General features: G+C 54.4%; 2 protein-coding genes across 2 annotated transcripts in view; both read left to right on the top strand.

Annotated features, from left to right (window-relative positions):
- PADI1 (peptidyl arginine deiminase, type I) overlaps positions 1-3,716 on the top strand; it is a 10,263-nt gene extending 6,547 nt beyond the window's left edge. The window contains 8 exon segments of the mRNA XM_010191821.1: positions 1-65; positions 860-967; positions 1,053-1,204; positions 2,178-2,322; positions 2,570-2,663; positions 2,759-2,838; positions 3,268-3,393; positions 3,483-3,716. The exon segment at positions 1-65 is cut by the window's left edge and continues 31 nt beyond it. Of these exon segments, the coding sequence (XP_010190123.1) occupies positions 1-65; positions 860-967; positions 1,053-1,204; positions 2,178-2,322; positions 2,570-2,663; positions 2,759-2,838; positions 3,268-3,393; positions 3,483-3,716 (1,004 nt within the window).
- Positions 3,717-5,257: 1,541 nt separating this feature from the next.
- Positions 5,258-10,873, top strand: part of LOC104546432 (protein-arginine deiminase type-1-like) — a 5,986-nt gene continuing 370 nt past the window's right edge. Inside the window, 15 exon segments of the mRNA XM_010191823.1 lie at positions 5,258-5,349; positions 7,245-7,413; positions 7,486-7,558; positions 7,638-7,699; positions 7,795-7,912; positions 7,998-8,123; positions 8,402-8,580; positions 8,657-8,760; positions 8,834-8,951; positions 9,030-9,137; positions 9,328-9,476; positions 9,614-9,758; positions 9,840-9,933; positions 10,209-10,288; positions 10,791-10,873. The exon segment at positions 10,791-10,873 is cut by the window's right edge and continues 19 nt beyond it. Of these exon segments, the coding sequence (XP_010190125.1) occupies positions 5,258-5,349; positions 7,245-7,413; positions 7,486-7,558; positions 7,638-7,699; positions 7,795-7,912; positions 7,998-8,123; positions 8,402-8,580; positions 8,657-8,760; positions 8,834-8,951; positions 9,030-9,137; positions 9,328-9,476; positions 9,614-9,758; positions 9,840-9,933; positions 10,209-10,288; positions 10,791-10,873 (1,700 nt within the window).

Raw genomic sequence — 10,873 nt, forward strand, 5'->3', positions numbered from 1 at the left:
AGAAACCCGACTGCAAGCTGACCATTTGCTCAGACGTGGAAACCCGCAGGGACCGCTGGATCCAGGTCATTAATCAATGCTTGTAATACATGACTTTCCAGGACCCTTATGGGCTCCTGGGGCATGTAGGATGTCACCCCTGTTGCTGTCATCCATGGGAGGGACTAGCCGAGTTGCTTGGCTGAAGCACCTAGGTGCCAAGGGGTGAAACGGGCAACCATGAACTAAAATACAGGGAAATGCAACCAGCAACAGTGGTGGCAACCAGCACAGACAGGGATGTTGTCCAAGGATCCATGGATCATTGCGAGAGGGATCCCATTGCAAGAGAAACCTCATGGGACTTCACATGAGGGTCTCCACTGCAAGAGGGCCTTCCCCCCGGACATTACAAGAGGGGTCCTATTGCAAGAGGTATCTCATTGCAAAAGGGTCTCCATGGCAAGAGGGACCCCATGGGACATTACAGGAAGGGCTCCCATTGCAGGAGGGACCTCATGGGGCACTGCAAGAGGGTCTCCACCTCAAGAGGGGCCCCTACAGTGCATTGCCAGGAGGACATGGTGTATGCTGGCTGGATGTGCAGTGTGCTCCCTGCAGTGTTCCCAAGCCCTGGTGTCCCTGTACGTTGTGGCCACATGTTGCTTCCCTCGAGGTGACCCATGCCAGGCGCCGAGGTGTGGGGTGAGGTGTCACCTCCTGGGAGAGCAAGGCGGCTGCCTTGGGGTTAAGGGCAACAGTCAGGCTTTGCCAGGTTTGCCCCATTTCCTGCTCCACCCTCACCGCACACGTTGCTGAGATGGCTATCACTCCATCAGGAGCCTTCCTCCTCCTCCTTTTCCTCCTCTTCCCACAACAGGATGAGCTGGAGTTTGGCTACGTAGAAGCACCACACAAGACCTTTCCCGTCGTCTTCGATTCGCCCAGGAACAGAGGCTTGAAGGATTTTGCTTTTAAAAAGATCCTGGTGCGTCATTGCATTGCCAACTCCCCTTTTTTCCCTGCAAATCCCTTACCTGGGGGGTCCACATCACCGCTCCCCTCTTTTCCAGGGCCCCGATTTTGGCTACGTGACCCGTGAGCCTCTTGGGAATGCTGTCTCCAGCCTCGACTCCTTTGGCAACCTGGACGTCAGCCCACCAGTGACGGTGCGAGGGAAGGAGTATCCCCTGGGCCGCATCCTGATCGGCAGCCCCCTGCCTTGGTGAGATGCAGCAGGGCTCGAGCTCTCCCTCTAGGATGTGGGGAAGCACGAAAAACCCTTGCATGAGAAAGAGTTGCACACTGAGGGCATTTTCCGTCAAAATGGGTGCTTGGGGCTGGTTTTCAACGACTCCCAGACTTAAGGTGCAAACCCACATCTTTATTCCTCTATTCCTTACCAAATTCTGCTGCTGCTCTGATTTTTTTTACCCCCTTCCAAACCGATGGTGCCTTTTCTCCACGCTGTAAACATCCAGGCTCTTCCAGGAAAGGGTAAAATCCTGAATAACTGGAAATTGTTTTGCTCTGGGCAGGCAGTGCTAGGCAGCCCTGCGGGAACAACAGCGCCCTGCAAAACCCTCCACAAAGGAGGCTGTTTTTTGGTTTTCTTTTTCCTGGAAAAATAACAACTGGGATGAATCCAGATGAGGTTTGATATGGGATAACAAATGGGATGCTCCCACCCCATCCCCACTGCAAGTCAGAGGGGCTTGTTTCAGTTACAGCAGCGGGTAAACGGCATTTTCCCAGCCTTGCCAGGACCATAATTATCCCTTATTACAAGAAGTTTAATTAATGTTTTCCCAGCCTGCTGCTCTCTGTCTAAGAAAACTTCACCCCCGCACAAAGTGCTGCGTAAGGAGCGATTTAAGATTCACAGGAACAGGGGAAATTAAACACAAAAGTGCACGAGCAGAAAGGAAGATGTAATGCACAAACGCCTGTAGCTATATACAGCCTAGATATATATTCATTTATAATAGAGATACATAGATATATGGCTATATATTAATATCTATAATACAGATATCTATTACTCAGACTATTTCCAGCTCTTCCCAGTATCTCCCATAAAAATGGGACGTGCAGATGCATCTTCTCCCCTTGGCATGGTATTTGGGGGACAGATTGGGGTAAATCTCGTGGACGGGTGTGATGGCTGCCTGCTTTCTCCTCCTCTTTCTGTTTCCCAGGGCCTCCGGTCGGCGGATGTCGAAGGTGGTCAGGGATTTCCTTTACGCCCAGAAAGTGCAGGCGCCGCTGGAGGTTTACTCGGAGTGGCTGAATGTGGGCCACGTGGATGAATTCCTCACTTTCGTCCCTGCTTACGACAGGAAGGTATTGGTCTTCGGAGCTGTCCGTCATACTGCATGGGGCTGCAAATGCAAATGCAAAAAAAGAGCCCTTGGGTGATGCTCCTTCTTTTGGGGTGGCTTCCTGGAAAATGGCGAGTCCCTGCGTGGCATCCTGTGCACCCTGCAACACCTGGGACTGGGTGTGGGGTCAGTGTAGTGTCACTTAGGAAGACAGTGGGATAAAATATCCCATTGACACCAAAACGTGATCCCTGGGCTCTCTCCCACAGGGTTTTCGATTGCTCTTGGCCAGCCCCAATGCCTGCTACAAGCTCTTCAAGGAGAAGCAGATGCAGGGCTACGGTGAAGCCACACAGATCGTTGGTAAGGGAGTGGGTGAGAGCATCCCTGCAGCATGATGGGGACCACTGGTGTCCCTTACTGGTGTCCCTTACCGCTGTGCTCCTGTCCCCACGCAGGGCTGAAGGGCACTGAGAGGAGAAGCATTGATGAAATCCTGGCAGATGAGTCATTGAAGAATGACAACAAGCACGTGCAGGTGGGACTTTGCACTCATGGATTTGGGTGGATTCACACTCCTCACTTGGGTGTCGCAGCTGGGTGATTTCTGGGTGCGAGGGAGCACTTTTAGAGATCCTGGGGAAGACTATGGTGAACTGCACCATACAGCATGAAATCAGGCGAGCAAGAAGAGCAGCCATGAAGGAGCCAGGCACCGTTGGGTCCGGGGACAGGCCAGCCCACCAACCTGCTAGGAGATGACTGCAGAAGTGTCAAAAACTAAGAAAAGGGGTTGTTCATGTAGGGGATGGGTTCAGGAGGTTGCTCAGAAGAACAGGATGAGATGTAATGGAGTGGGTGAGGACCTGGACAGGATGCAATGGGGCACACAGGGCTCCGTGCATGGGATCTCGGAGGGTCGGAATGGCCATGGGTGGCAATTTTAGGTCCCCCCACCTCTCCACAGAGTTGCATCGACTGGAACCGCAACCTCCTGAAGCAGGAGCTGGGCCTGAATGAGCAGGACATCATTGACATCCCCCAGCTCTTCATCCTGAAGGACTCCCGTGCAGATGCTCTCTTCCCAGACATGGTGAGAACCCCTGCACCACCTCCCCTCCCACTCCTCTTTTTCCATCCATGCTTTTGGATGAAAAACACTGATTTTTGGTCTGGCTGCAGGTGAACATGCTGGTGCTGGGCAAGCACCTGGGCATCCCCAAGCCCTTTGGACCACGGGTGGGTGGGCAGTGCTGCCTGGAGGAGCGGGTGCGGGCACTGCTGGAGCCCCTGGGCCTCACTTGCACCTTCATCGACGACTTCTTCTCCTACCACGTCCTCTCTGGCGATGTTCACTGTGGCACCAACGTTCGCCGTAAGCCCTTTGCCTTCAAATGGTGGCACATGGTGCCCTGAAGGACCCACGGATGGGCTCCTGCAACCGGAGGATGAAGGTGCATTTGAGGCATCAGAAGATGCATCAGAATAAAGGGTTTCACCAATAAAGTTGCATTAACACTGAGAGTGCCAGCTCTTCCCCATCTCCCTTCCTTTCTTCCTTGGCTGTTAGGTTGAAAATATAATTTGAAGCCGTTTAAGCAGATGCTTTGTTGTGGGAGTGGTGGTTTTATGGGATGGGGGGAACACGGGGTATCTGTGGGAGTCAGAAGAGGCAGCTGCTTTGGGGGTTTGAGACCCCTTCCCACTGCTAAAGGGTCTTGGAGTCCATTAGCCCATGTTTGTAGCTAATAATCCCCCACAAAATTCCCTATATCAGACAAAAAAACACCTCCCGTGCGGGAGACCCGCTCTTCACCCCGGCACCGTGTGGAGTCAGAGCCCGGAGCTCATGCAAATCATTTCACACCTTCCCCAATGAAACAATATCCTCTTCCCTTTGCAGCCGCCCTTTCTCTCCCTCTTTTCATCGTAATCAAAGCATGGCATTTCCGTGTACCAGCGTGGCACCACTTGCCCTCACCCAGCAGGAAACAGCACCGGGAACCGAAACTGGTCCCCTGCTGCATGCAGTGCAGCCCTGGGAGCTATGGTGGGGTTAAAACCACCTTTTATGGGGCAATTTATTACTCTAGCAGTATTTTGAGGTGTGAAAACATAGCTGTGACACCCTTTTCCAAGCAGTGCTGGAGAATGAAGCAGTTTGCTCCCCAAGTGTCACACGTCCTGCTTAGAACCTCTTTTCTTAACCAAAAAGATGATTTCTAACCCCAGAAACCCCTTTTTCCCCCGTGGTTATGGCTCTGCTGAGTTTCCCCAGTCCCATGGAGTGATACTAAATTCCAGCAGCTCGTGACCCCGCAGGGAGTTGGTGGGGGGACAGCTGCACCGGCAAAGGGCTCTCCCACGCCCAGATGAGGATTTAATTAAAACAAAGACGATTAAAGCCACGCTGGGGTCTGCTGTCCCCACCGCAGGTGCCATACCCACCCCCTGACCCATGCAGGGCCCAGGGAATGGGGCAAGCACCCAGCTTTGCACCTTCAGGCCCCCCACTAAAATACAAATTAAAGCCATTTTTTCCAGCTAGACAAATAAAACCCTTCAGAGGGAGAAATAAAACCCCTCCGAGCCTGGCACTGGCACAGGCCCAGCTCGGCTCCAGTGTCACGCTGAATATTTCACAACGTGGGTTTAAGGGTGACTGGTCCCATCGTTGTCTCTTTGCACTGTGGGGGGGTGGAAAAACCACCCCTGAGCTTCTTAAAAAGAAAAAGAGAAACCTCGTGGGTGTCTTGGGGTGCTTTTCCCCCCACTCTGATTCATGCCGCATCGCCGGGAAGGGCGGCCGGGCACCACGCACACCCAGCCCGGAGGCTGGAGAGCCCAGAGGTGGGATTAAACTGGGCTTTGCTTAATCCCCTCCCAGCAGCTGGGCTTTATAAATCCCCTCGTGCCACCCATCACAGCACCCAAGGGTGCCCCAGGGGCCCGCCGGCATGGCCCAGCAGCGCCGCGTCCAGCTCTCCACGCAGCGCCCCACAAGCACCGTCTGCGTGCTGGGCACCGAGCTCTCCCTGGATGTCTGCGGGTAAGTGGCAGTGGAGAAAAATAATACTAAATTCTGCTTCTTTTTGCTTTTATCCCCTTAATTAAGCTGATAAGAATAGCTCGGTGTGGGGTGGGGGCGATGCTGCTGCTTGGTGTGGATTTTCCCAGGGGATGCAGAGCCCTGAGAGGAAGGAGACGCTCCATATGGAGGTGAATTTTGCAGTTTTTTGAGTGTAAAAAGCCCCCCAAGGAATTTTTTAAGCAATGCCCTGGGCTGAGATTCACATCCCAGCCAGGGGCTGCTGCATCCTCCTGCGAACTGGAAATATTTCCCTGTTTTGGGTTAATGCAGAGAGTGAAACCACCCCAGCACTGCTGGCCGAGGTGTCACTTCCCGGCACCGAGTGTTTTGGCTGCTTCGCTGGCCCCAACCCAAGCCTGAGCGCTTTTCAGTCGCGAGTTTTGCTTTTTGCTTCCTTAAAACCCAGCTAAAGCAGCAACTTGAGCTTTTATTTCCCTTAATGCATCCAAACCTGCCACACCATCGCTGTCCACAGCATCCCGGCCCCTCTGGCTGCCTCGGGGTGGGTTTTTCCCCTGTGCCCTGGGGACGGATCCTTGTTTCCCGCAGGATTCACTCTCCCTGGCCCATGGCCTGCAGCCTCTCGCAGCAGGGCTGAGCGATACGAGCTGCAGCCTGCCCGATTGCTTCGCTCTTAAAGGGATGCAACCGGTCAGGGCTCGCTGCTGGCGCTGCTGTGGGGTGAAACGCAAATATTTGGGAGATCCCATGCCAAAATACCCGTCCCCCCCAGGCAGCTCCGGGTTTTGCTGCGATGGAATATCGCAGGATTTGTTGCAATTGCACTTTGCACGGTTTGTTGTGTTTTGTTGCAATCGCATTTTGCAGCATCAGTTGTGTTTTGCAGAGTGTTTTCCCCCCCAGGATTTATTGCAATAGAGTTTTGTAGGACTGGTTGTATTTTGCACCAATTGATGCAACCAAATACTGCAAGATTTTAGGCAAGTTGCAGGGTTTGTCACAATTAACATTGCGGGATTTGTCGCCGTTGCCTTTTGCAGGGTTAGCTGCCTCTGGCTGGCTTTGTCCTAATCGCCTTTTGCGGGATTTGCTGCAATTGCCTTTTGCAGGATTTGCTGTAATCACGTTTTGTCGGATTTGTTGCATATCGAAGGGCTCGATGCAATTGCACTTTGCAGCATTCGTCGCATTTTGAAGGATTTGTTGGAATTGCACATTGCAGGCTTTGTTGCAATTACATTTTGCAGGATTAATTGCATTTGACACTACTTATTGCAACTGAATTCCTTGCACATTGCAAGATTTCTTGCACGTGGCAGGATTTCACAGAATCACAGAATCGCTCGGTTGGAAAAGACCTCTGAGATCATCACATCCAACTGCTCCTGTCTACCCCCTAAACCATATCCTTAAGTACCTCATCTACCTGCTCTTTAAATACATCCAGGGATGGTGACTCCACCACCTCCCTGGGCAGCCTGTTCCAGCTTCTGACGACCCTCTCAGTAAAGAACTTCCTCCTTATCTCTAACCTGAACCTCCCTTGGCACAGCTTGGTGCCGTTTCCCCTTGTTCTGTCCTCCATCACCTGAGAGAAGAGCCCAGCACCCACCTCTCTACAAGCTCCCTTGAGGTAGTTGGAGGTGGTGATGAGGTCTCCCCTCAGCCTTCTCTTCTCCAGGCTAAACAAGCCCAGTTCCCTCAGCCGCTCCTCATCAGGCTTGTTCTCCAGAGCCCTCCCCATCCTTGTGGCTCTTCTCTGAACATGCTCCAGAATCTCAACATCCTTGTTATAGTGAGGGGCCCAGATTTGCATCGCCTGCGGGTGCTGCACGCTGTATAACTCCAGCAATGACCCCACCCATGGCTCTCACCATCCTTTCCCCCCCCAGATCTGCACCCAAAGATGCTGTCGCCTTCCACGTGCAGGGGACTCCAGGCGTGAAGCTCTACGTGGTGCACGAGACCCAGAGCATCAAGTTGCCCTCCAGCGTCAGCCGCTGGCCCCCGGCCGCCGGGGCTGGGGGGCTGCTGGGCATCAAGGATGTGGGCGAAGAAAAGGTGGGTGCTGGGTGGAGGGAGCGGGATCCCACCCTTCATTGCACGGTGGCGAGCACCCACTCCTCGTTGCAGGTCAGGGTTTCTTATTTCGGGGAGGCCGGCGGGGTGCCCGTGAGCAGAGCCATGCTGTACCTCACCTGCGTGGGTAAGTGAGGAGGGGGACATCCCCAAATCATGGTGCCGGTGGGGATGCAACCCCCTCCCCAGCATCCCTTTCCCTGCAGAGGTCTCACTAGACGCTGACACCAGCCGCAGCGGGGCGGTGAACAGGACACTGCTGGATAAGGTATCAAGGTGGGAGTGGGAGCCCCCCAGGACCACTATGGGATGAGAAGGGGTTGGTTGATCCCCCCAGCTCCATTTTACTTCCCTCTTCTCCAGGCGACATGGACATGGGGTCCTGACGGGCACGGGGCCATCCTTCTGGTGAACTGTGACCGCGATGACCCCAAAGCTGAGACACTGGATAGCCATGACACTGCCATCCGCTCCTACGCAGGTACCAGCACAGCCCATACAAGAATGCCCATTTTCCTAATTTTTCCCCCCAAATTGTCCTTTCTTACATCCCTTTCCCCCCCCAGACCTGAAGGACATGTCGCAGATGGTGCTGCGCACCAGAGGTCCCCGCACCATTTTCGCTGGCCACCGCCTCGTCCTCCACTTGGACTTCAGCGACGCTGATAAAGTCAGAGTTTTCTACAGCAGCAGTGAGTGCCTGACACTGGGGTTTTGGGGGGGCACAGACACTCCAAATTATCGGGGGTTCAAGCAAAATGCTTGCAGCAGAGTGAGCGTCCCTCCTGCAGCATCCAACCTGCATCCCCTGGGTTTCATTTGATGCCCCAGGTGATGTTGCTCCTCCCATGCATACTCTAAGGGATTAAATACACCTTTTTTTGCAAGGTTTTAGCAAGAAAATAGAGCTGAAATGGTGCAGAAAAGGGGTTGGTTGTTTAAGGGGGTTGCGTGGTGCTTGCACCTGCAGACAGCGTTGCGCTGGAGGAGTACAAGCACGTACTGGGGGGCTCGAAGCTCGCCTACGCCATCAAACCCAGCCGGCACCAGGAGGAGAGCATCTTCTACGTGGAGGGGCTCGCCTTCCCCGACGTCGGCTTTTCGGGGCTGGTGGCTTTCCATGTCACGCTGCTGGAGAGCCCCGAGAAGGTACTGGCCGTGGAGAGGGGTCGGGGTGACCCATAACAAGGGGCAGCAGAGCTCAAACACCGTCCCCCCCTCCCAGGGTTTGCTGGAGATACCAATTTTCACCGACACGGTGGTTTTCCGCGTGGCTCCGTGGATCATGACTCCCAACACGGCGGCGCCGCTGGAGGTCTTCGTCTGCAGGTGGGTGCTGGGTGGGCGGCCGCATCCTGCCCAGTGCTGGAGAAGCCCCCATATCCCATTTTTTCCTTCCCAGCGTGGACGACAACAAGGATTTCGTGACGGCCGTGGGTGCCATGGCTGAGAAAGCCAAGTGCCCCCTCACCGTCTGCCCGCTGCCGGAGAACGGCCACGACCGCTGGATCCAGGGGGGTGCAGGATGGTGCCCAAGCCCCCTCCTCATTGCAGCAGCTCCAGGGGGGTCCACCCCATCTCCTGCATTCTTTCTCCAGGATGAGGTGGAATTTGGCTACGTGCAAGCCCCTCATAAGACTTTCCCTGTTGTCTTCGACTCGCCCCGTGACCGGGGGCTGAAGGATTTCCCTGTCAAGAGCATCCTGGTACCCGACCCCTTCCTCCTCCCTTTCACAGCAAGGCATAAAGCTTTGCAAACGTGTTAAAAAAAAGAATAAATCATTTTTTTTTTCTTGTTGATTTGGGAGTATTGCATTTTTGGGTGCTTACAGCTGTTTTTTAAACCATTATTGCCTTTTTGTTTTTAAACTGTTATCACCTTTTTTCCCTATCCAGGGCCCCGATTTCGGTTATGTGGCCCGGCAAGCGCCCGAGGGTGCTTCTGGCCTTGATTCCTTTGGTAATTTGGAGGTGAGCCCCCCTGTGACGGTGCGGGGCAAGGAGTACCCCTTGGGCCGCATCCTGATCGGCAGCAGCTTCCCCAGGTGCGAGGCAGGATGGGGGAGGTCAGAGCATTGGAAACCCCCCCCAGAAATGATTTTTATGCACCATTTGAGGCTGGTTACAATGAGCATCACTTTGGGCACCCCATAATGGCAGCCCCTTCTTTGTGTCCCCCCAGATTTGGCGGCCGACGGATGGCGAAAGCCGTCAAGGATTTTCTCTTTGCCCAACAAGTGCAGGCGCCGGTGGAGCTGTTTTCGGACTGGCTCCAGGTTGGCCACGTCGATGAGTTTCTCAGCTTCGTCCCAGCGCCCGATCGGAAGGTAATGAGTCCCATGGGGAGTGAAAAAAGTGAGGTGCAACCTTTACTACCCCCACAAACCGTCCCTTTCTTCCCTCCCCAGGGTTTTCGGCTGCTCCTGGCCAGCCCCAGCGCCTGCTACCAGCTGCTCAAGGAGAAGCAGGAGGAGGGGTTTGGCGAGGCAGCGATGTTTGAAGGTAGAGTGAAAAATGGGGCTGAATGGGTTGGTTTTCCCTTTTTCCCACGAAATGCAATGGAGTGGGTGGATGCATGGCAGCCTGAAACCCAGCTAATGCTGCTGGCAGCAAGGATGGGGAGCAGAAATAAGCAGAAGTAAATAAAAAGCTGCACAGATTTGATTTCCTGGGTTGGGATGGAGCTTGTGGCCGGTGACGCCCAAAATGGGGGAGCTCCTGGCTCGGAGCTGGGACTCTGGTCCCAAGGAGCTCCTGCCTGGTGATTTGTGCTGCAGGGCTGCAGGGGGTGCCCAAGCCGACGATAAATGAGATCCTGGCTAACGAGAGCCTCCGGAAATTCAATAATTATGCCCAGGTGAGGAAGAGGAGTGGGGGGGCTCCTTTCCAGCCCACTCTGTCCCTCCACCCCTCTGTCCATCCCTCCATCTAGCCACACATCCCTTTGTCCCTCTGTCCATCCCTCTGTCCATCCCTCTGTCCCACCTGGGACCCATGCATCCATCCCTCCATCTGTCCTTAAATCATCTCTCCATCCCTCTGCCTCTCCATCCATCCACTCCTTCTTCCCTCTGTCCATCCACCCATCCCTCCATCCCTCTGTCCCTCCATCTGTCCACATATCCCTCTGTCCATCCCTCCATCCCTGCCTCCTTCCACCCTTTCATCCCTCTGTCCATCCATTCCTTCATCCACCCATCCATCCGTTTGTCCCTCCATCCATCCACCCATCCCTCTGTTGATTCATCCCTCCATCCACTCACCTCTCCCTCCTTCCATCTGTCCATCTCTCCGTCCCTCCATCTCTCTGTCCATCCCTCTGTCCCCACCACTGACACCTCTCCCCTCACTCCCTGCAGAGCTGCATCAGCTGGAACAGGGACATCCTGAAGCGGGCGCTGGGCCTGGCCGAGCCGGACATCCTGGACATCCCCCAGCTCTT

The sequence above is a fragment of the Mesitornis unicolor genome, unplaced genomic scaffold (genome assembly GCF_000695765.1).
Source record: "Mesitornis unicolor isolate BGI_N332 unplaced genomic scaffold, ASM69576v1 scaffold10409, whole genome shotgun sequence".
Taxonomy (NCBI): Eukaryota; Metazoa; Chordata; class Aves; order Mesitornithiformes; family Mesitornithidae; genus Mesitornis; species Mesitornis unicolor.